The sequence below is a fragment of the Poecilia formosa genome, unplaced genomic scaffold, assembly GCF_000485575.1.
Source record: "Poecilia formosa unplaced genomic scaffold, Poecilia_formosa-5.1.2 Scaffold293, whole genome shotgun sequence".
Lineage (NCBI taxonomy): Eukaryota > Metazoa > Chordata > Actinopteri > Cyprinodontiformes > Poeciliidae > Poecilia > Poecilia formosa.
In genome coordinates this window covers 240,711-265,323 of record NW_006800232.1, presented here as the reverse complement: position 1 = coordinate 265,323, position 24,613 = coordinate 240,711, and the positions used below count along the sequence as shown (strand labels likewise).

General features: G+C 39.0%; 1 protein-coding gene across 4 annotated transcripts in view; it reads right to left on the bottom strand.

The window, feature by feature from the left end:
- The window catches only part of cacna1ha (calcium channel, voltage-dependent, T type, alpha 1H subunit a), a 128,835-nt gene that overhangs the window by 19,701 nt on the left and 84,521 nt on the right, over positions 1 to 24,613 (bottom strand). For 3 of the 4 annotated variants that reach the window (XM_016681769.1, XM_016681767.1, XM_016681768.1), the window contains exons 11-27: positions 23,322 to 23,488; positions 22,955 to 23,149; positions 18,251 to 18,402; positions 17,920 to 18,105; positions 16,793 to 16,910; positions 15,157 to 15,312; positions 14,481 to 14,568; positions 14,086 to 14,369; positions 12,675 to 13,046; positions 8,170 to 8,273; positions 6,203 to 6,326; positions 5,413 to 5,481; positions 5,091 to 5,275; positions 3,977 to 4,103; positions 3,408 to 3,533; positions 3,080 to 3,169; positions 2,555 to 2,768 (exon numbers count right to left, since the gene is read on the bottom strand). In XM_016681769.1, coding sequence (XP_016537255.1) covers positions 2,555 to 2,768; positions 3,080 to 3,169; positions 3,408 to 3,533; positions 3,977 to 4,103; positions 5,091 to 5,275; positions 5,413 to 5,481; positions 6,203 to 6,326; positions 8,170 to 8,273; positions 12,675 to 13,046; positions 14,086 to 14,369; positions 14,481 to 14,568; positions 15,157 to 15,312; positions 16,793 to 16,910; positions 17,920 to 18,105; positions 18,251 to 18,402; positions 22,955 to 23,149; positions 23,322 to 23,488 — 2,757 coding nt within the window. The remainder of the gene's footprint in view (positions 1 to 2,554; positions 2,769 to 3,079; positions 3,170 to 3,407; positions 3,534 to 3,976; positions 4,104 to 5,090; positions 5,276 to 5,412; positions 5,482 to 6,202; positions 6,327 to 8,169; positions 8,274 to 12,674; positions 13,047 to 14,085; positions 14,370 to 14,480; positions 14,569 to 15,156; positions 15,313 to 16,792; positions 16,911 to 17,919; positions 18,106 to 18,250; positions 18,403 to 22,954; positions 23,150 to 23,321; positions 23,489 to 24,613) is intronic. The other variant, XM_007572047.2, reaches the window with a different exon arrangement.

The window sequence follows — 24,613 nt, the reverse complement described above, 5'->3', positions numbered from 1 at the left end:
TGAAGAGGGTTATAAAAATTGACAGCAGAGGCGTCTGTAATTGTGCCACTGGTCGATTTTGTGGAAAGCAATTACTTCTTATGGGGATCCCCCGCCCCCGCACCGAATACATGTATTTTGAATTTAAGGTTAGATTTTTCAAAGTGAGATTATGCAGCTCTACTAAAAGGTGAAAGTATGGAATTATTATTATAGTATAATTATTATACTTTCAACAAGGACACTCTTCCAACAGGAAGAAAATCTCTGCATTGTACTCTACTAAAGCTACGACTGTGGATATCCATTCTGATGAACACAAAAGGAACCCACAGCCTGCTTCTGAATAGTGACCTTGTGTGCACTAAAAGAGATTGTATTCACCACATTAGCAAACTGCACTCACGTGTTGCATGCTAGTGTGTGATAGAGTAACGATAAAGTAGTAGAACGCTAACCCAGGTTATGTTCAACAGGACGCTTGTTAAAAGCAGAATTCTAAGCTTTTAATCAAGTTAGTGACGCAATCTTGATTGATTAAATATCTCACACTAATATCAATCATTTTAAACACGATATATATTTTCTAATTGTCCAGTGTGCTCAAGAATGCAAGTGACGGTGAACAAACACTGAAGCTTCTCTCGTCTCCAATAGCATCACTTCAAAAATAAAATCTCAGTCGGTCAAAACTATATTCTGCAGAATATGAGTTTGGACTGGCCAAATTCTGGTTTAAGAATATATTCTGAAACAGTTTAGCTCAAAACTGTTTTACAGACTGAGATGTCATAATAATAAAAAACATAAGACCCATCTTCCACTCACACCATAGTCTATTACATAAAGTGACTTACAAAAAAAAAAAAAAAGTAAGGTAAAGAGCTGTAGTTTTTCACATTATGTCATGTTACAACCAGAAACTCCAACTTATTCAATTGGGATTTCACATGAAGGGCATTACTGGGAAGTGGAAGGAAAAGGATGTGTGGCTTTAAACTATTTTTCTTTTTCTTTTTTAACCGATTTGCATTTGTGTTCGGTCCCATTTAATCACGCTCCCTCAAATAAAAATCACTGTCTTCAGAAGTCATCTAATCTGTAAATTAATTTGATCTAAAAGTGATTAATTCTGTACATGTGTATGCACATGTACATGTATCTGTGAAAAGGGGAAAATAGTGGAACTACCACCTCTGATTCTTAAAAAAAAACACATGTGGATTCTGAACTGGGAAAATGATTAATTAAAAACCATGAACTATTAAACCTAACTTAGGTGGAGCTAAATACAGGGCAGTCCTGAAGGAAACCTTGTTAGAGCTCAATAAAATACTTGAGTAGGGCACATGTTCACTTTCTAGCAGGACACTGTCCCTAAATACACCCAGAACATCAAAGTGGTGTATATATTCTTCAGCTACAACGACACAGAAAATTTGCCCAGACTTGAAAATTGCCAGACAGAAACTTACTGCCCTGACTTAATGAGCTTTAACCAAGAAGAATGGGTAAAAGTTTCTGATATGCATGCATGCAGAGACAAAACCAATAAGACTTTCAGATGTGACTGCATTGAACATTGACTCCACAAATGACTGACTCAGAGGGCTGAATAGAAATGCAAGCAAACGTTTCTGTTTTTATTTCTCCTCCACTTTGCAGTTATGCAGAATTTTGGTTGTAGCATGAAAGAATGATGAATAGCTTTGCAAGGCCATGACAACTGAATCAAATCTTTTTTTTTTCTTTTTTTTTCCCCACTCATCTCGACTTAAAACCTTACTATGCACACAAAGATTGGTTGTTATAGTATTTTGGGTGCAGATTTGTGCTGATGTCTTAACTAGTTTCTATCCCATAAAGGCTGGAACAAAAATTTTACCAACAGCTCCATTACCCAAGATATTACCCAAATGATTAACAGGATTAGCAGCCAAAATGTCTGCTATGTTTCTGAGTCTGCCAGTCAAAGCCCGTTTGGAGAAAATATCTCTTTTCTACCAGAGTCAAGAGGCATCTCAGGGTCTTACACATGCATTGGGAGGGAGGGAAGGAAGGGATGTAGGAAATTCACAGACGAAAATTTTTACCGGATAAAAATTTTCCGGGATGCATGCGAAAATTGCAAATCAAATTAGGCTAAAATTATTATTATTATTATTATTATTATTATTATTATTATTATTAATCAAATTTGTGCAAGTGTCACTAAAGCTTATCAAGCATAACTGGTCATACGAATTAAGTGGAATTTGAGTGAAAGTTTGAAATTTCGTATTTTGCTAACGGTGATAATTTTGACTCACTGTCTTAGGTTTGGCATGCAGGATTAGGAAGGGACAGGATTGGCTGCAGTCATGCAGTTACATGCGTCAGACTGGCATAGCCCACAGCCTGCTGCAGTGATCAATCACATTTAGTGTGAGCTAGCCAGTCTTATAAGCTCTCCCTCATTCCAGCTGTTGTTTTTGCTAATCATTGCCCTATTTTTATCTGTTTTTATATATATATATTTATTTTTTTTCTTTCAAGCTCTGAAAGCAGGCAGTGCTCAGAAAAATAGACTACCGACCAGCCCCTCCATTCTCCTTACTCCTGCGCTTTTTATCTATCATTTTGAGCCTCTTCTCCTCCCGTAAACGGGCCTCCTCCTCCTCCTGGTCCTGCCGGCACTTGTGGAAGTTTTCCACCACGACACCGACGAACATGTTGAGGACGAAGAAGCTGACGATGAGCAGGAAGGAGATGAAGTAGAGCAGCATCCAGGGGTTGTGGTTCCTCACAGGCTGAAGACAGGGAGAAATACAAACTCTTAAATTCAATTTTTTTGAAAAAAAAAAAAAAAGCTGAAAAGATATTTGCAAATAATTCTAACGACTTCCTAAACATACATCCAGACGGTGATTTGAAGAGGAGTGGCAAAAGAAAATGAGTTGGATTAGCGCTCACCAACAACAGATCATTTCCCATTGGGATAAATGCTACACTCTAGTGCCTGGGTATTACAAAAAATTTGCTTATTTCTCGTCAGATGACTGTGACTCAAGTGAGGCTGAAGCAGGTCATTCAGTCCTGCGGATACAATGCAAATACTTGCCTGCTGATTCACCCCGACTGCATCTAGTCCATCATACATGATGTTGACCCAACCATCCTTACACGACAGCACAAACAAAGACATCAAAGCCTGGAGACAGAAAGGTGGTTGTACTATTACCTTCATTTTGATGGTGTGCTTTAATGTGGCTTTTATATCAAAAGGAATTGAGAAGCCATATAGTGTTGTACAACAATAGACATTTATAGAAGAAGAAAAAAACTCTGTTAGAAATAGTGTACAGTTTAAAAAAAATAAAATAAAAAGATGTGGCTTTTAATATTGTGCAAACTTCATATAATCACAGATTCGTTTGATTCATGCACACCTGAATCAAGTTGTCGAAATTGTACTTCCTTCGTATCCACTTGTAGTTGGCGAGTTCACAGTCTGACTTGTTTGTGACGTTTTTTGTATCCAGACCTTCACAGTGGTAAAACTTCCCTTTGAACAGCTAGGAAAAAAAAAATAGAAAATAAAATAAAAAATTAAAAAATTAAAAAAAAACAGGCAAAAAAAAAAAAGTTATCCTCAGGGCTATTTGACTTTCATTAAGCTGTGACCTCAGTTGTGTTCAGCAAATAATGGCAGCAATAACATGATGTTTCAAAGTGCTTGTGAAACACATTGGTCGTGTTTTGTTTTCCCCAACACTTACTATAGTTGTGCATTTTCTTCCAAACTCACACCTTCGAAGAAGAAAAACACCAATATCTTCTTTTTGGATATTTTAGATGCTTTTCAATTGCCCATCGCTACGGTCACACGCGCACTGCTGAGCATTTGCACAACAATATGTAAAACAGCTCACGAGAGAGGCGCAGAAAGAGATGCATCCTATGTGAGGTAATTGATGTAGTGCGAGCTTGTGCGTCTGAGTAGTGGGACAGTAATCACCTGGACCCCCAAGATTCCAAACACAATGAAGAAGGCGCAGCAGATCAATACAATGTTCCCAATAGGTCTTAGAGAGGTGATGAGTGTCTCCACGACCAGCTTCAGTCCTGGGGCGCGACTGATCACCCTGGAACACACAGTCATGCACTCAGATATGGACAAGTTAAGTAGGCTTAACAGCAGTTCCTTTAAATTAATATTGAAGTGATAGAAATAGAATTAAAACGATGCAATGACCTGGTGGTGTGTAGACCCTAAGGATAGAAGTTAACGTCTTTTCAGCCGACATTCTTCTTTGGAAGAAGTCGATCAGTATTTCTTGACATGACAATATGTGCACACTCTGCCCTGTGAAAGTTCCTCAAATCTGCCAGGTTGTGAGGATGGAAATCACTTTTGCACAACCCTCTTCACGTGAGCATACAGACGTTCTGCCAGGTTTAGTTTTCTTTCAATGAAGACGCATATTATATTCATTTTACGATTGAGCTACTCTGGTGCTACAAAAAAAAACAAAAACAAAAACAAAAACAAAAAAAAAAATTCTGTGCAACTCTGGCTTTCTATCAGACACCAAAAACTGTCAGTTTTGACACTGTATTTTACCATCTCACTCCCTTTGAGATGCAGTGTTGTTTTGGTGAGCCAAATACAGTTTTTGGACATCTTGGAGGATTTCTTCAAAAGTAACTACTACTATCCTGAAATATGACAACTTCAGTGCTACAAACAGATACGGGACAAATGTTTTGTTCTCTTAGAAGCTACTGCAACCCATTTTTGTTTTGGATCTTTGATCAGTTTCAAAGGAAAGTCTGATTTTTGGAATGTCACTGTACTTCTGTCCCACTTTACCATGGTGCATATTAAACACACTGTATTTTCTTTGTACACTTTGCCTGACTAATATGTTTGTACAATTTCATCCATTGCTAATTCTCTGCAAATTTGTGACTAAAGAATGTGAGTCATAGATTAGCATTGTTTGTTAGACTAATAGTTCATGGGGCCAGTCGTATTATTTATGCATTTTTTTGGACCTCAAAAAGGTTGGCATTTCAACAAGATCTTGAACACTTTTCACATTCTACGCACAAATACACACGCTGCGTACCTCAGAGGGCGAAGGGTGCGTAGAAGACGAAGGACTCTGAGAATCCCCAGGATCCTGTTGGTGCCGGTGTAGGCCAGAGAAACAAGAATGTCCACCAGAGACACAAAGACCAACACTCCATCCAAAACGTTCCAACTGGACTGAAGGTAGGTTTGATTCCCAAAGCAGAAACCAAGAGCGACGACCTGAGGGAACAGTTAAAGCAGCAGGAAGTTACTGCAGCACAATTTAAGCCCTCTGGGTTCCCCCCACCCCCCACCCACCATATTTGCTTGATATTAAAAAATATCAAGCAAATATAAGTGAAGATGCTGTTGTTTACCTTGATGGCCATCTCTGCTAGGAAGATCACAGTGAAAATATAGTTGGACACACTCAGAAATACTCGCTCCTAAATAGAAAAAAACAACAACAAAAAAAGTAACACAATGCTTAAACAAAGTATAGCTAAGTTAATCCCATTAACCAAAACAAGATGCTTGTAATGATGACACATTCTGCACTAAAAGCAGCAGGAGTTCCCTTTATATGTGTCAGCTTGTAAAAAAAAAGAAAAAAAGATTGCACATTTAGAAGACGTGCGATGTTTATAAGACTAAGGCTTCAATTTTCAGAGGCAGACACTTTCTCTCTTTCAGAGGGTATAAAATGTAACAAATTAGCTAAAACTGCTAATTCAAGGGTTTTATGAAAAAGATTATAAGAAGTTCTCTACTGATACATGCCATGCCTTTTTTTTTATGTAATCTGTTTTTTTTTTCTTAGAAGTAACATCTACTGTGGCACCTTGATTTGTATATAAAGGACATACGCAACTTAACTTTTGCATTTTTTTTTTGATAGTGACATAAAAAGATGGACCTGAAAAAAAAAAAAGTTTTACCTGAGTAACTTCACCCCTGCTCACAGATTTATTTGTCAGGTGGTAAAATAAAACCTAAATTTGAAATCAAAACAACTTCTTTTTTCGTTTTATATCTCAACTTGAATGTCTTTAAGTATGACAAAAGTGAGGCTAATAGAAAAGTGTGTGAAATTTCTGGTCTGAGAAAGACAAGTGGACTGTGTGAGGACAAAAGTGATTATGTAAGCCATGTTTGTCCGTGACTCACCGTGCTGTGAGGCAGTATATCAGGCCTCTCCAGAGCGATAGTGATGCAGTTGAGGAAGATGAAAACCAGAACCACATGGTCGAACAATTTGTGAGTGATCACAGCTTGGCACCACACACGGACTCTAAACAGACACAGAGAGCGATATATAAAAATACCTGCTGCGGCTCTGAGCTATGAACCAAACGTTCAGAAGAATGACAACAGGAAACTTCACCTAAGCTGAACAAAAATTAGAAATGGAAACGACAAAGCCAACAACTATCTGAGAAAAATACAGATTATCAAAATTAACAGAGACATTGGCCAGTGACTGGAAACAGACGATCGTCTGGATCGACCTTGAAAAATAATCAGCTGCTCTGAAGCTGAAAAATGAAATGTTTTCTCTAATCATTTTACTAAAAGCTCGGCTTTTCAGGTATTTATTATTAACAAGTTCCTCTGTCAGGAGTTTACTATTGAGTTAAGGGAAGCACAAAAATTGAAGAAAAAAAGCGTCAAGCTGAGACTGGTTTGCCTCTTTTACGCCTATAACAGATTTTTAGCAGATAACAGGAAGGTTAAAAGGTGTAAAGCAAAGTTTGCAACTTTTGTCTTCTAAGACATAGATAACAATTTTTGAAGAACAAACACAGCCTGCTGTTTCCGTAATGTCACTTTAAGTATGCTAATCAGAAATGTTATATTTCTAGAGTTAGAGGCATCTTGAAATTTAAAATGACTTCTCCGTCAAATGTTAACTGTATCCCTAAAATGAAAAAAAAAACCCTCCTGACAGTAAAGGTAGAAACACGTTCAGTGTGTTTCAGCTTCTTTTTTCCAAAACGGTTCTTAACAATGAATCAGAAATTACTCAAGTTGGTACCTGCAGGTCAAAGATTTATAAAAATGAATTATTGGAGATTTGCCACAAAAGCTCCGACTGGTGCTTTGCTTGCGCCAACGGATTCAGGTGGTCTTGAGGTTTAAAAATACATTTTCCATCATGGCATTTGTTAAACTCCTAACATGGCGCACGATTTCTACACCGGTACGAAGCGGAGAACAGTACCGCAGCTCAGCTTAAAGCAACATCTTCCTTTTTATGGTAACACTGTTCCAACCCAAATGCTTTCAACAAGTGATGACAATAAGCAAGCATTTTTGGTGTGGAAACAGTCATGTGCAGATCCTACAGCAGAGGCAGATATTCTTAGTTTATTAAGTGGGTCTTATTGTTCGGCTGTTGTTGCTACATAAAGGTCAGGGTGACACTTTATTTGAAGGGGTGTGCATAAGACTGACATGACTCTGTCATAAACATGACATAACACCTGTCATGAACATAAAGAAGTCTTTATTTTCATGACAGGTGTTATGAAATGTCATTCGGTAAATAATGACACTTTTAATGCAAAGTTGCTCTAAAAGTTGCATTGAAAGTCCATTAAAAATGCCAACTTTGCATGATTTTGTAAATTATGATAATTTAATGGAAAGTTGGCATTTTTAATGGACTTTCAATTCGACTTTTAGTGCAACTTTGCATTAAAAGTGTCATTATTTACCAAATGACATTTCATGACAACTGTCAAACATTCACAAAGACTCTTTTATGTTCATGACAGGTGTTATGTCATGTTTTTGACAGTATCATGTCAGTCTTATGCACACCCCCTCAAATAAAGTGTTACCAAGGTCAGAATAACCAGAATAACCAGTATGGAGAAATGCTTAGTACAACGCAATACATGATTTTAGTACAACAAATAATTATTATTATGTGGAAATAAGTAAATCATGTACATATGAACTGTAAGCTACAATCAAACCTCATCAACATTATCATTCCATTAGATCACAAAACTGGAACATGCCTCCATGAATTACACAATTATATTTCAATTATTGATACTTGGAAATAAGTTAGAGCTTGAAAAATGAATCAAATGTAACTTTGAAATCATGCAGTGTGTAGGTCTTACGGGCTCTCCGGTGCAAACAAATAAAGCGTCCAGCTCTCGTGCTCCTTACACCAGCGGGGCTTCATGTTGTGGAGCTCCCTCCTGACCCAGTAGCAGAAAGGACTCTGTAGCAATGAGAGGACACACACACACACACACGCACACACGCACACACACACACACACACACACATATATATATATATATATATAAATGTAATTGTCAGCAAGCCACCAGCATCTTTGTTATTGACTCTTGCATGCTGTAAACCACAGCTACAATCTCTATTAAACTGCAGTTCGCGTCATGATGGCAAACTGTAAAATTTTTACTACTACCACATTCGTTCAGTTTACTGCCCACTGTTAAATATTTTCATCTAATTCAGAAGGCAGCAAGCAAACTGCTTATTAAACGAGCTCCGTTAGCAGCACGGTGATTGAGCTCCAACAAAGGCTTTTATTGATTAATCTCCATTTTAGAGTATTGCGTGACAGCCCGATTGTTTTGTCAACACAACTTGAAGTGAAAGGAATCTGAAATTACAAACAGACAATCAGGAGGCGTTCTGCGTCTCGTCATGGAAGACTTCTACCCAATCACATTTTTGTCTGAAGTTACAATAAATCAGCACAAACGGATCAAACATTTGTTTTAAGTGAATTTGTCTTGCATTTCTAAAATGAAAAATACATAGATTATGCTGTCATTTGCGATGTTTTGATTTAAAACTGTGGCGATACAGCTGAATGAGTTCTCTGGTGATGTGTGGATTCTGGATGGATTTTCTAAAAATGTAAACAGTTTCAAATAAAATCTCCGCATGTGGTCGAGCCCTCACTTCGACCTGACTTGAACACGCCGCAGACGAGAGACTGAATCGCTGTGCATAACTAACGGTGTGTCAAAAAAAACAAAAAAACTTGACTTTCGACTTGTTTGAGTAATCGACTGGCCCGGGTTTGAGTATTCTGAAAAGTTCTCCTTGTTTGCGCCAAATGTTCATCTAACCTTTGCGTAATGTTCTTGAAATACTTTGGTTTTCCTCAGTCCACTGCAATTAATCTCAACACGATTCAGGGAGTCGTTCCCACTATCTAGTCCCAACGTAATCCAAAGATCAAGCAGAACTTTTTTCTTATGTGCTGTCCAACGACTTTTATTTGATCGGTTAGACTTTTAAAGGGGCAATCTTTAATGTAGATTAGCAGAAATGTAATTCCAGCTCTGTTTCCCTGGGACTTTTGATGGTTTTGTTTTGTTTGTTTGTTTTTTTTCCACAGGTGCTGCTGCAGTGGAGGAAGCAACACCATTTTTCATCCTTGAAGCAAAGTGGACTTCAAGTGATGCTTTAAAGTCTGCTCCATAATAAAGAATTTGCTCTGTTTCTTGTAACTGTTTCTCTTGTAAGAGTTACAAGATAAACATTTGGTGAATTGATGGTTCCGAAAGCTTGAAAACGTCTACTGCATTAAATACAGATTTTAGAATTGGGATCAGGTCAAAACAAGCTCTCCTCAAACCTCCTGAGTGTCCAGTAAGTCAGATGAGGAGGAAGCTGGACAGACTGAAACGGTATAAGGCGGTAGGTTCCGCCTCGGATGACTGCAGCTGTGGGATCCATCAAAGATGGTCTGAGTACAGAGAGCTAATTGACCACTTTGTGGCACAGTGTGGGAACAATCTCATCTTGTACATGAACAAAACACATGAGATAACTGTAGATTTCATGAGAAACAGGAATGAGTCATTCAGTATTTATTATGGAAAAGAAGTAGAGGCGATGAAAGAGTACAAATACAATGGTGTTCGTGGAAACAACAAGCTGGACTGGAGACGCCACGGTGAAGCCGTATTCAAGAAGGGACAGAGCAGATTGTACTGAAGGAAACTTAAGGAAACAGAAACTGTGAGTCTGCTGTGGAGAGAGAAATCTCTTGTGCAGTCAGCTGCTGGAGTAGCGGCATTAGACTAAGGGACTTTTAACAATCTGATTTAAAAAGTGGGCTCTGGAAGCCCCGAAGAAGATTGTACATAGATGGATACTTTACAGAAGGAAGGACATATTGGACCACCGTGAGCATGCTCTTTACAAGACTGTTATACAACAACAGTGAAAATCCTAGAAAATCCTCCTGCTCCCGGCTTTCATTATCTACTCTTTGAAGAAATGAGGACAGTTTGGGTTGCAACATTTATTCTGCCTTCAAGAATATTACGGCATTTTTGAATTGAGCTGAACTTAACTGAAAAAGCTGCTTAATCATTTATAAGTATATTTAAAAGTATTTCCAACTAAATATGTCAACTCTACTTATATTTTCTTAACAGATTAACGTGTTACTCTTACTTCCTTTTTTTTAACAGTGTGTAAGTTGTCTACATCACCAAAAACATATTTGATGGTATACATTTTTAAAACTGTGAAATGTAGGAATCCAGACTTGTACAATTCAATAAGGACTTTGCGTTAAGAGCATGCTCACAAAAACAAACTGTTTTTTTTTTTTTTTTTCCAAATGTTGCTATGAACTCTGAGTCCTGTGATACAAAGTAAAGTCGCTCCAGCAAAGACGACATAAAAAAAAAAATAAAACATTTAAGAAACAAACTCGTGTCTAGAGCTTGTTGCGGAGTGCCGCCGATGTTAGCCGGTCCACATTTACGTCTTTAGGGGAACAACAAACATGTGTCTCCTTGCATAATAAGGTGGAGATAATTGGACCGTAACAGGTGGACTCCCAACTCAGCAAGTGCAGAAGCTCAGAGCAGAACTCATTAAAGTTTGCAGTAAAACAAACAGAAGAAAGCTTAGGTCCACAGCTTCTGTGCTTTAGGATTCTAATTAAAAACAGCCCAGAGTCAAGCCTCCCAGACTCTGCTTTTTGGGCACACAGGCACTTATGTGAGCATGTGTACCTCTGAGAGTGTCTTCCGTTTGTGTGTGTGTGTGTGTGTGTGTGTGCGTGCTCTAGTAAACGTGCAGATTAAAAAAAAAACAAAAACAAAAATGACTGAAGTCTCTGACACCGACGCTCGCCTAGAACATCCTGCTCACGTCTCACTTAGCGCATCTTATGCACAGATTAACACAATCCACACACAACCACACCCGTACATCTATACGCCGCCTGCAATAAGCTGCATTCAGTTCAGTGCGTACCCAGGGGGGAGAGGCCTTTTGTTTCGCTGGATTTCATAGCATTATGAACTCAATTTGGAGTCAATAATAAAAAAAAAAAAAACAAACCCTGAGCAATGTCACAACACAGGTCACATGAAACCACCCAGGGAGTAAACAGAGCCTCAACACGCGAGCAGACCTGCACAAACGTTTTCGACCGCTTTCAACCGAGTGAGAAAACAATTATCGCCCAAGTCAATCGATTAAAGCATGACAATTAGCGTCCCTGTAGACGTTGCGTCATAAACACACACACACACGCTCACACACACACACACACATTGCAGAGCGAATCAGAAGAGATCGAGAGAACAGGGTTAGAAGGCAAAAGAAAAGTGGAGAAGTGTGGGTGTGGTGAAAGAAAAAACAAGTCATTTGAACCGATGTAGATCTTACATTCAGGAAATTTCAGCCTGTGAAAAGAACAGCCTATAGCATTATATACTGATGCTACTCACCAGGACAAAACGCAGAGGGAGGTTCATGAAATATTGGCTTTTAGGTATAATCTATAGACTTGTAAAACCTGCAAGTCTTGTTCCTACTTTTTTTTTTAACCACAGTCTTTCAGGATTATTATTATTTGGGGTTACAGATTGATGCGAATACGCCGTAAAGTCCCGATCCATTCTATAATATTCACTTAGAGTTTAACTGGGTCACTCCAGCTCTCTAATTGCTTCCTTTATACTCCAGACTACAGGACATTTTCTCTTGAAATACATTTACGCACCTACTTGTCATACAACAACCAAATGTGCTAGAGATACACGATAGTTACAAGTAGTGCATAACTGTGAAATGCAGGTAAACGGTTCATTATTTTTAAAAGCTGTTACAAATAAAGAAGAATGTTTTCTTATGCCGTGACAAAACTAGAACAAATTTCACACTTTCAAAAGGCTTCATATGTTTGGAACTCCCAAATGAACAATGATGAAAGGCCAAATTGTAGACAAGGCCCAGCTGTCACACCACCAGTCTCACATGTGACTGTAGAAAACTTTAGTACTCAGAAGAGTCACTTAATTACATCTTTTGGATGACAAACCTAAACTATCCCCCCCCCTCCACCATCAGGAACTGTTGAATTTGATTTTCTGAAAACTTGACAATGTCAAACCTTTTCACGAGTGTTAGGTCTGTGTTCAGCTTGAGAGACAACATTAATCTCCTTTTGTTTTAACAAGAAAAAAATCAGATTTGGAAATGTGCACTTAACTGCAAACAAGTAAATGAAGGGTTGGGCCCAGAGGTAAGACCTTTCAAAACTGCTCAAATCTTACTGCTGATTCCCAAATATATACATTATTTCATAAGCAGGGGAGTCACGATAACTTACATCTTCGTCTAAGTCGTCCTCTGACGTGAAGTCGTCTTTGGGGTCCGAGTTTCCGTTTGGGTCGTATGTTGCAGTCCTCCCATTGCAGTCGCCATACTCTGCTATTATGGTAGGGCAGAGAGAAGACGCCTGCAGCGGTTCCAGGGACTCCGGCTTCACTCTGCTGTTTACCCCAGCTTCCTCTTGTTGATCTTGGCACTCTTCCTCCTCGCCGCCTTCTCCGGACAGCAAACTTTCCCTCTCTCCGCTGGTGTCTCGCCTTTTGAGGCTCGGCGCCCTCCCTAGACTGTTCCAGCTGGAGCGGCGGCTTCCCCATGAGCTGATGGAACCACGGAGAGGGAGAGGGGAGCGCCGTCCAGGGCTTGAGAGAGTCTGCGGGGGGTGAGGGGGGAGAAAGGGCTCAGTATTTAGATCCGGTATTTTCTAAAATAAGATGCTTGACGATAGCGTCACAATCAAACTGTTCTAAAAACATTACAGGTAGAGTCGTTGTTGCAACTGTTTTAGGTTAAATGTCTTCTTTTTGTGCTTGGTTGGATCACAAATACTTAAAATGTTTGGTTGAATATGTTTTCATTACGCATTGAGACAATAATATTATTGTCAAGTGTACAGTGGAGAAGCATGATAAACCGGTGTATTTCTATCTCAGCTGTGATTTAACCTCAAAACAAAATTAAGAGTTTTCCCCAACAGTACCAAGCACCAGAAGTGTTAGGCCCCCACTGTTGTCACAAGTGGTCAGTCAGCTGTGAAGGAAAGCTAATTAAAAAAAAAAATCTAGTAGTTTTTTAGACTGCATTAGATGGAAGTCTGTGAGCGAGTCGAGTCTTGTGTTGACACACCGGACTGGATATATTGCTGAGATCCTGCAGTTCAATATTTATCGGTAAAAAAAACAAAAAAAAAAAAACAAAAAAAAAAAAACACTACAGGTTCAGACTTTTTCTCCAAAATTGATCAAAACTCTCAAACATATTTTCAATAAACTACAGTGAATCCGGATGAAAAGTTATCCAAGAATAGCACATGTCTTCTTTTGTTAAAGTAAAAAACTAACATGTGCAGAAACAACGGAGGGAACTTAAATGATGGGAATTCGGTGTCTCTCATATGCTGTGGGGACCAATTTGCCGACATGGCTGATATGGTTCGTCTCCGCCCTTTCATGGTTGATGCCCTGTGCAGTCGCCAGGTCTCCATTTTAGTTGCCCATCAGGGATATTTAGGGCTGGAAAACATCTCACCGCCACTATGAAAGCAGTGAACGGTGGAACATCTCGAGAGATCTTGCATGTTGGCTAAATGCCCAATTAAAATGTTAACTTTTCTTTTTTGTTGTGAACCTTTATGTTCCATTAAAATGATTTTATATCCCCGTAACATCAGTGAAAGCGTTGAAATTACTTACTAAGGAATGCTGGTCATAGGTTGCTGGGTCCATGGACGCCGAGCTTCCACGCCGAGACTCCGCGCGGCCGCTCCCCGTCTCAGAAACACCCAGTCCAGCTTCTCCATGCTGAGTTATCCCTTCTCTGTACATGAGCTCCTCCTCTAAGATGGACTCGGGCCCCAGGGAGCTCTTCGGCGTTGGCATGGGAGTGGCGGCTGTGTGCATTATTATGGGAGGAGCCATAGTGCCACGAGGGTCAATGTGACCATTGGAGGTCATCATCAGAGAGTACATCTTAAGCTCTATGGATAAAGATTACTAGATTATTAGTCGAATACTTATTTCAAATCAATCAGCTTCAGGAAAATAAAGCGCCTGATGATTAGAATGTTTTGGAGTTTTATTTTATCTACCCGTGTCTCTGAGTTGTTCAACTTTGTCGTCCTCGTCAAAATTGTCGGATTTCTTTTCATCGTCTGACTCTGATCGGTTGGCATCACCCTATAAGACACAATTATGTACATAGAAAATGAAGCCATGTACGAGTTGCTGACTCGGATTTTTGATTTTTCACTATATTGTAGAAAAAGCCTGGGCCTATTGTCTTTTGACAGGAACAACAGTTGGTTTTATGTTTTTTTCTATCCAGTGTAAGAAACGGGGCCAAATAAGATTACCATTGTAGAAATCTACAAAAAATTAAATAAAATAAAATAAAAAAAATAGCCACAAAATATGGAAGCAATGCTTTTTTTGGATTAACCCTGACACCACAACAAAGAAAAACAACAAACTCCAGACATGACAGAATGGAAAAGCACCAGATAAATGATAAATTATGCATCAGTTGCACCCTGAACATAATTTATATTATTGTAATCCATGTGTCGCCTAACAATAGACTAGACTATACAGTGAGGGTTATGCTATTTTTATCTCACTCCAGAACTTAATTTCCTGCATTTTAATGCAGGTCACGAGAAGTAGGGGCTAACCCACGGTGCTAATCTGTGCATTTTAGACAGTGATCAGTGAAATACAGTTCAGCCCATCAACACAGTCAGAAAAAAACAACAGAGTCATTCTCACCTCAGCCTGGAAGCCTTCGACCAAGATGGCGACCAATAAATTGAAGAGCACATAATTGCCAAACGTCATGAGAGCAACGAAGTAGAGAGCCGCCCATGGAGAGGTAGAAGCCATGCCGTTGTACAGCACCACGTTCCAGTCCTCCTGGGTAAGGATCTGGAGTGTGGATTAAAAAAAAACAAAAACAAAAAAAACACAGACAGAGATTTAGGGATGAAGACGGAGGGGAAGTGGAGGAGAAGAGATGGATGACAGCAGAAATAAAAGAGGACAGAAGAAGGACGTGTAATTAAAAGGCAAGGAGTAGTGAGTTGAGGAATAAAAGCAGCACGAGCCAATATGTTAAACAGCACATGAATCGATTATATGCTTTATAAAGCCCAGTAACGAGCTACTTACATCGGAACAATAATCTAATTTAAGGAACCTATTGGACTGCAAGTCGCGACAAGAGGAAGCAGCCGGATGTAAACGTCTGCCTTTCTGTGCCTGCAGTTGGATGAACATGACTGACGGAAGAGTCCAAATCTGCACACGGCGTTCATGTAGGCTGGCTCTGCCTACTCGTTTACCACTCTGGGCTAAAAGGCAGAGTCCCTCTGTGCAGCTTCTGTGAACTACGATACGCATCTCTGCACAGATCTGTGTGGGTTTTCGTTTTTTTTTTTCTGCTCGCACACCTTAATAACTATAGTAAAAGTGTACAAAGTACGAAGCGAGTGGAACTTTCTCAAATGACAGCTGGCGGTGGATAAAATGCCTCTTCAGCACCAAAGAGAGTCCACTGCAATGTGCCTTCCACCCTTCTGCTGACGCATCCCGTGCAGAAACAGAAAAATGGATCTGGAGCAATTGAACAATGTCTCCGCGGGGAGGTGGAGCAAAAAATAGAAATCATGTTGAGGGATAGATGCCGCGTGCAATTAGATACAGCTTTTGCATTTCAAAGCAGGCTTGGGGCAATTTCACATGCATATAAAGACCCTTTGGAGTTGTATTGACATGTGGGATGCCTAAGTAAAACAAAGGGTGGACACACGATGTTCCTACTGTGTTTCTTGTGTGTTTACTGTGCAAACACTCTGCTGCTTTATTTAGCTATTTCCATTTCTTTGAGATTAGGAAAAACTCACTGCAATGTTTGAGAATTATTTTAAAGAGCGATCAAGATAACTAGCCAATTGGGTAATGCATAACTAAAGATAGACATGTAAATACTCTATAAAAAAAAAGACATTTTTCCCCTCACTGACAATAAATCAGACTAAAGGTTTCTTGATTAGATCAGATCCAAAATTATTTTTATTTACCAGTAAAATGAGGAAAAATAACTTTTCATTAAATCATACAAACCAAGAAGCTACAAACACTTAGATTACAAATTGGTAAAGAAAGTTCAGATGTCCTTTTACACAAAGGGAGAACAAAAATTGTCAAGATAGGTAAAACTATCTTGACAAGGAAGATCTATCCTTGTCAAGATGGATCTTCACAAGGATCTATCTTGTGAAGATCCTGGCTGAAGCTGGTGTCATTATCCTCAATGTTATGTTAAGAATGAAATTCAGAAAAAAAATAAAAAATAAAAAATTGCCTAAAACAGAGGAGTAAACACAAGGGAAATAGAAAAACTCACCTGGAATACAGTGACAATGGCCCAGAGAAGCGAGTCAAAGTTTTTGCGATCAGGAATGGTGTCTCCGTTCTCCATTCTTTGACTGAATTTACATCCGAAGAGATGCATGCCGAGTATACTGCGGAAACACAAGAAATGCATTAAAGACCCTCTGAATGCAAAGGAGCAGACAATGTTGATGGCACCGCTAAAACAGAGGAATCCAATCGAAATAAATTAATCTTTTTTTCAGTGATCTCACACTAAAAATGTCAAAATACAAGGTGGAACAATTGTTAACACCCTTAAGTTCCTTTTAAAATAAATTTGCTTAAAACACTTGACCAGAGTTTTTAGAAACTTCCGATTTGTAATCTATGACTTTCAGTTTCCTCATGGTAATGATGTGACACAGAAAACCTCTTCCTCTTAGCCACATGTCACTAGCCTGGATAAGGATCCATGTTCCTCTTGTCCAAACAGAATGAGTTGGATTCTTAAAAAACCCTTTAAGCCTCACTTGGTTAGAGAACTGGAGCAAAAGATGGCATGTTGGGGGTCACTAACTCTCTAAACCAGCTATCCCGCTCACTGACTGGTTGTTATGGGTGGATTTCAGACAAAATTTTATTTTTTGTCTTACCATCACAAACGTAAAATATGGATTTTTCAAAAATCTTCTGAGACTTTAACATAAATAATGTTATCCCTGTCAGACTCGGACGTGCTGTGGATACTCTGTGAGCTGATTCGGCTGTAGACGGTTGAGATTTCATAGCTTTTTAGCAATTTTGTTATTCTTCTCGACTTGATCATACTTGGGCTACCTTCAGTTTTACAATGACAATCTCAGGCATTACTGTTTGCAAGCATATTAGTTGTGTATTATAATAGTTCACAAGGATGATGGTGGCTCCTTAAACTCTGTTTTATTTACCACATATGTTCAAAACTTGGATCTGGGAATGATATTGAACCAAACTTAACAATGTACTCATTCAAAACCAGTGGAATTTCCTAATTGAGGTGTTCAGGGACCGTGCTGTCTGGAAATAACAGCACGCATTCCAACAATCTTTCAAGAAAGCAACGGCATCAATGCATGGACAAACAAGCAGAAGGGACAGCAGATTTCCCCGTTTCTGCACCTGAAGGTGAAGATGAAGAGCATCAGCAGCATGCAGAAGGTGGCCACGTTGTCCATGGTCTTCATCAGCACCACCAGCTGCCTCCTCAGGGCAGGCAGAAAGCGTACGAGCTTCAGGACTCGCAACAGGCGAAACGTCCGCAGGACCGACAACCCTCCGTCCGCTTGACCTATTATCTCCCACACACTGAGAAACACAAACAAAACAAAAACAAAACAAAATAATAAAAAAAAAAAAATAAATAAAAACAGCTCGTCTCTGAAATGAACAAGTGAATACATTTAAAAATCTGTAAAATCAAGATTAGGAAGTTATTACGGAGCAACATTACCTTATGATGACGATGATGCTGTCAAAGATGTTGTAAGGGTTTCTGATGTATCCAAACAACCCAAATGCCAGCAGCATGAAGCCCATCTCCAGCACAAACATGCTGGTGAAAACAATGTTGCTAATCTCCAACACATCAGTCAATTCTTTGGGCTGGAGGGGGAGAGAAGGAGAGAAAGAGATTAAAAGTAAAAAGCAGAGTCGAGAGGAAAAAGAATGAAACAGACAAAAACCAAGCAAAAAAAACAAAACAAAAAAAACAAAAAAATTATCTTTTATTGCTAAACTCTAAAACTCTTTTGGCTCCTTGTGACCTGAACAGAGAAATTATCAATCAAGTTCAGAGCTGCGGTCAGGCCACATCAGTCGAAGAGTTCCAACCGCACCGATGCATCACTGCTGATTTACTGCGCTCACCTCACAGTATGGTCAATGATCCAGAAAAAGATTTGACTGAGCCTCCTTCTGCCCCCCATAAAGCATGCATTCAATTCTTTTATGGAAAATTCAGCAATTTTTGACTCAGCTAAATGCATTATGGAACCATGCGTGGCTTGAGGTAAAGGTTTTGGAATAGTTTCTCGTAATTAGTGGTAACAAATTTGTTTACACTTTTGCTTTAAGAAAAAGCACACACACACACACACACAAAAAAAACATTGAGATATTAACCTACGTAGCTGAAAAAATGGAAAGGAGTATGCCCTAACACACAAGATGTATAGCAAAAAACTTATTACAGAAAAATTTGGTTGTTTCTTAAGTAAAAAGTACAAGCGATAACAAAGAAATTAGTTATTAAATAACATGTATGACACAATAGAGGGGTGACAAACAGCTGCAAAGCTAAAATGTTGGACTTGGACATTTTCTAAATGTATTAAATGTTTACAGCACATTGTCCTTTTTGTTTTATATTTGGATATATATTCAGTACAGGAAGGTTCATTTATACATATAGAAAATTGAAGCACATTCAACATTGCAAGCAGTGAGAACAGCTCAAACTGTACAAATATATTTTTAAGAACCCACTTCTGCAGAAATTTCAGTTGCATCATTTTGATCTCTTTTGCTTCTCATATTTTGCCTCCAGTTTTTCAGCTGGACAGTATCATCGGCTCTTGGCAACGAGCTTTATGCAGTCCCAAAAATTTACATGTAATGAATAATTATGATCCCCATATGACTGAATCTTTCTTAATCATAAATTCTTAAACTCTGCTTTCTGCCCCAAAGTGGGTGAAGCCCTGAAGCCTGAGATCCAAAAAAAAAATAAAATAAAAAAATAAATCATCTCATGTCACGCAAGGGAGACTCATTAAAAGATATTGCATTTCTTTTCATGTGGGGATCAACAAACTCTGCTCCTTGCGCTTGGCGATGCCGAGTCCAGACCAGTGGAGACAGAAAAGGAGATGGAAAATGTTTAAGACTAAAGCGGAAGGGATTAATTTACAAAAATCCTATTATGACAGATCAGAATTACCCTTTTAGTCCCATGGGTAATTCTGTTCCTCCATCACCCTGAAAATATATACGCGATATGATTAACTGGATAAACATTTGGATTCTTCATAAGCTGCGTGGAAACGAGCAGCGTTGCGAATTGTGTGCTGCGGAGCGCAGCGTCACTGATGGCGAACGGCAACACAAAATCGAACTGGTTTCCGAAACGGGAACGTGACACAGTAGCATAACCATAATTTTAGGGTCAGGGCAGAGGAGGGCATCTCCCCTCACTTTTACATCAGGCAATTTTTGATTCCCCTGCAGATTCTGCCACTCAAAAACAGTGATAGGCCATATTAAATGGATACAGGTCGAGCACTAGTTCCAAGAAGAGAACGAACACTCAAGGTGAAGCTTTAAACCGCCTGTAAGCTCTCCGGTTGGCTCTGAAGTTTCTCGCTAATGTGTCCTTAGTCGCCCCTGCAGTCACTCCGTCTTGCTGCAAAAGGCACATAAATGTATCTGGCCAGGAGTCTGGGTGGCCTGGCCAGAAAGTCGTTAACATGTTGGCCGTTTCTTTGAACGGATCAGACAGATTTTAATATCAGAGCTTCCACATACAGTAACGTTTGAATCTGTGTCTGTGCTTCACTTGTCGTTAGTGGTAATGCTTTTATTCATGCTCATGTTATATAATTGCTTCATCCTTGAAAAGTGTCTCAGTTTTATTAAAAGTCCAGACAAATAAAATGTGGCGGTAATATTATTATTATTGTTGTTGTGAACTGTAGGACCACAGCAACAGCAACACAGCCTCAGCTTAACGCCAAAGAAATACTTTTTCTTTCATTTTTTTCTTTTTTTTTTTTTTTTACTTGTGTGTTAAATTACACATAAATGACAGTACCAACCAAATCTATGAGGACTGCTGGTTTTCTTGGTAGTAAAATGCACCCCCCCCACTCCAAATAGCAGTTTGAGTGGACTTATGTATATTCATCTTCAAATGGCACTTTACAGTCCATTCAGTGACAAAACTATGGCTCACAAAGTAGGTCAAATCAATGCAAAACAGCTGAAAAGGCACAAACATGTGAGCTGAAGATAATGACACATCAATGCTTGAGTTGTTTAGCTGATTTTCTTTATTTTTTTTTTAAGATCCAGAACTATTTGGGGAAAACTAATTTCCACCTCCTGGCCTGGTAAAAAAAAAAGACAACACTGCACAAAAAGCAATTCTGGAGTAGTTTAAGGATCAGAAAAGCAGGATTTAGAGATTGTGCTATTATATTAACACCAGCATCATTTCATTTAGTACTATGTTCCCTCAGGTAATGATTCTAAACTGTCTTTATTAGACAAGCACTTTCATACACAACGGTGCGTCTAAACACAACACTGTTACCAGTGCACAAGAGGTTAGATTTTGAATATTAATCATCTTAAACAGCTCTGAATTTGACCTTGCTTTTTGGATATAAAGATGAAAATCAGAACAAGATGAGAGATTCACACCCACACATCCGGCTTTTGTTGCAAAGCAAAGAGTTGTGATGTTGATCATGTATTTTGGCTTATGGGACAAACACAAAGAGGCACATCAGTCTAAGACAGGAACAACAATTTGTTGTGTGCAAATTTATATCAAGTCAGTTATCTAATATTTTTTCTGGTTCTTTTTTTTTAAGTTTTCCTTTGGATTTAATCGCAATATAATTACATCATCAATACCATCACAATAGACTGTATCCCTCAACAAATCAGACTTATTGACAATAAAATGTCATATTTGGTATCAATATGACACTTACTAGAAGTGGTGTAAATTGAAGACACTACATTTGAGCACACAAGCTCGTTTAAACTTTAAATGTTTGACATTTTAAAGTTACGTCTGCCTCTGGAAAGATTTAATTTGTCTGGTAAAACAAGGTTAATATGAGTCATAGATAAATCTTACCACCCTCTATCAATGTTTGAGTTTTATTTTGAAGTAAGAGAGGAAGTAGCTCTTTAGTTGTTTATGTAGTTTGACAAAATCTACTAATAAAAGGTGTGTGTTAGGCTGGCGAACAACATTTGGTTACCAAATCCATGAAGTCTACAACTTCTGGCAGCATGGAGCAAAAAATGCTCCATGCAAAAAATGCAAAAAATGTTAACAGAAGAATAAATTAAAACAATTTGTGTAAGAATAAAATACTCTTACTGTGGCGAGCCATTAGGGGCTACTGATGCTAAAATTAGGATGCAATTTAATGCGCCCTACCTGTGGAAAACAAAACAAAATAAACTCCACTGTGAATTTTTTAAATTTTTTTATTTGATAATTTCTCACTAAAGAGAACTTCTTAGATTGAAAATGGCAAGATTATTAGCTTTGAAAAATGCTTACACAGTATTGACTTACAGTGAAATAATAAAAAACAACAAAAAAAAACAAGTCTACCTCTAAGTTTGAGTCAGTCTGATATACACAACCAAAACACACTAACTCGACACGCCATCAGTTCAAGGTCTCCTACATTCATAGAGCCTCTATGGACACAGATTTACAATGTGAGGCTGAAAAAAAAAATTGGCTAGGTGTCACAAATGGAGGTAGAGGGGCGCTACAGTGAGAAGGAGCTCATAAATAACACTTCACTGTGTTTACATGGATGTAGTATTGCCCTAAAAAGGCAACGGCTCTCCCAGTCTTTCCCCATGTTTACATCACAAAGACAAAAGTGCACACGTTTTGCCGTGAGAGAAAACTGAAGGAGACTGAGGCGAGGACAGCAAAGAGGAGAAAAAAAATTTTAAAAATCAAAACCCGGCGTGAATCACATCCGAGGACCCGCACAATCCAAGTGTAAGCCAGAAGGAATAATAAAAAAAAGAGCACAAGCCAGGAACCTGACACCTAACTCATGTCAAGGTGTTTTTATGTATGAGAAAGAGGAAAAGTTTAGTGAAGAATGGTGCTAAACTAAGTTTGTTTTGATGTTAAGACTCATCTAAAACACATCTGTACTCCCTAATATGAAAAGAAACATTAAAAAAACTTTATAATGTGTTCTTTTATTATTTTTCTTTTATTCTTTTCCTCTTTTCTTTTTGTAACTTGCCGTCAAGCACTTTGGTCATCATTTCTGTTCCGAGCATACAAATAAAGTTGAACGGTTTAGTGACCCGTCCACCCTGGTTTCAGACAAACAAATGCAACTTACAGACAATATGTCGCGCAGAAACACAATGTGAATCTCACCTGTTCGTGGTACTCTATTCCCATGCTGAGGGTATTGACGAGGATGGCGATCATAATCCCCCGGTTGAAGTATTTACTCTCCACTATTCTCCTCAACTTTTCCCTGAAGTCTCTCCAGGCCTGCACAGCTCCGTTCCTGCACGCAACAACCCCCCGGCGCCGGAACAGACTTCTGATTCCCCGTAGATCGCCCCCCTGGAAGGTAGACGTTTCATGACGCCAACGTGTGCTGAATATTCAGTGATTACCAATGCTTTAAAAATACATGAAACGGTGATCAGAAATACACAAGCGTACATGCTAGAAACAAACCAACACGTTATCCAAGTTTACTACGTTTCCGACAGTATCGGCACCTAATCCTGACCTGCTGGAAGTCGCGTAGTCCATCAGCTTCTCCTTTGCCCCCCTCCAGGTCTCCTAGTTCCAGTTCCAGGGTCTCAAGGCTGCGGGCACACAGAGGGCAGCTAAGTAGCTCCAAAAGCAGAGGGCTGGGCACGACGCCTGCCAGCTGGATCAACAGCCTCTGGCGACCTTTAGACAGAAAGTGATAGGAATGGTCAGAACTCTGCCGAAGGAATGTTTCTGGCTGTTTTCATCCTGTGGGCTCTTTGGATCTTTAGTTATTTATATTTGTGTATGAGTACTGCTGGCAATAGCTGTTTAAAAATAATCTGATTTACATTTTGAAGGTTAAACAGTCTATTTGGTACTTAAAGTTAGCAAATTAAAAAATACCGACTTTTATTACTTAGGCACAAGTGGCCTTAATGTACAACAATATATATATTTATTCTGTGGCATTAGTGGCCTTTATTCCACAGCCACCCATTAATCAGCAGTTGTGGAAGGGAAAGTGGATGCCAGTATCAGCCAGTATCCTCAGAGTGAACGATAAAATCTTGAAGTGAAATGTTGCTTGCTTTACTGCTATCAAAAGTTTTGAAGCGGGCGGTACAGCCCTGTTTAAAATCTCAAAACTGGAGTTGAAAATTCAACTATTCATCTTTCTTGCTGCTTGATTGATTGTGACCAGGTTGCAACATGAGCTTCGCAACACAGAAAGAAGACCAACAACAGAACAGAGCAGGCGAATTATTGAAAACAAAGGCCGAAGATCCAGGCTGTTCATTAGATGATCAAAAAACTGTAAAAAAAAACATACTCCCAAACACCCCAAAAGAAATTCTTAGAACGAACCATATGTCTGACGGTCATTGTGAACTGCATTGTTGTCCTGTTAAAAACCCAGTTATGACCACATAGAGGAATACCATCGGCTAATAAGTATTGCTGCTGCAATATCTCCAAGTAGCCATATGTGGTTTGACATTCTAACAAAACCTGAATCTTCACTGTTCCGTTGCAAAAACCCTCCCAGATCCTGATGTAGAATATCTAGTGAAATCTCTGTCAAATCTGTACAGCTGAAATTAAAGTTTTTTGTTTTGTTTTTTTTTTGTCAGAAATCGAATCTTTCTTCCAACTTTCAGTGTCTCAAGTGTCGTGATGCCTTGCAAAATCAAAAGGGGGCGTTTGTAGATTGGGAGAGGGGGCGTGGCCCTTGATGATATTGTTGTTTTAGTCCCTTCCTGGTAAATGTTGTCTTTTGATTACTGGGTGCAGTCAGCCTAAGTAAGCACCTTAATTAGGACTTTT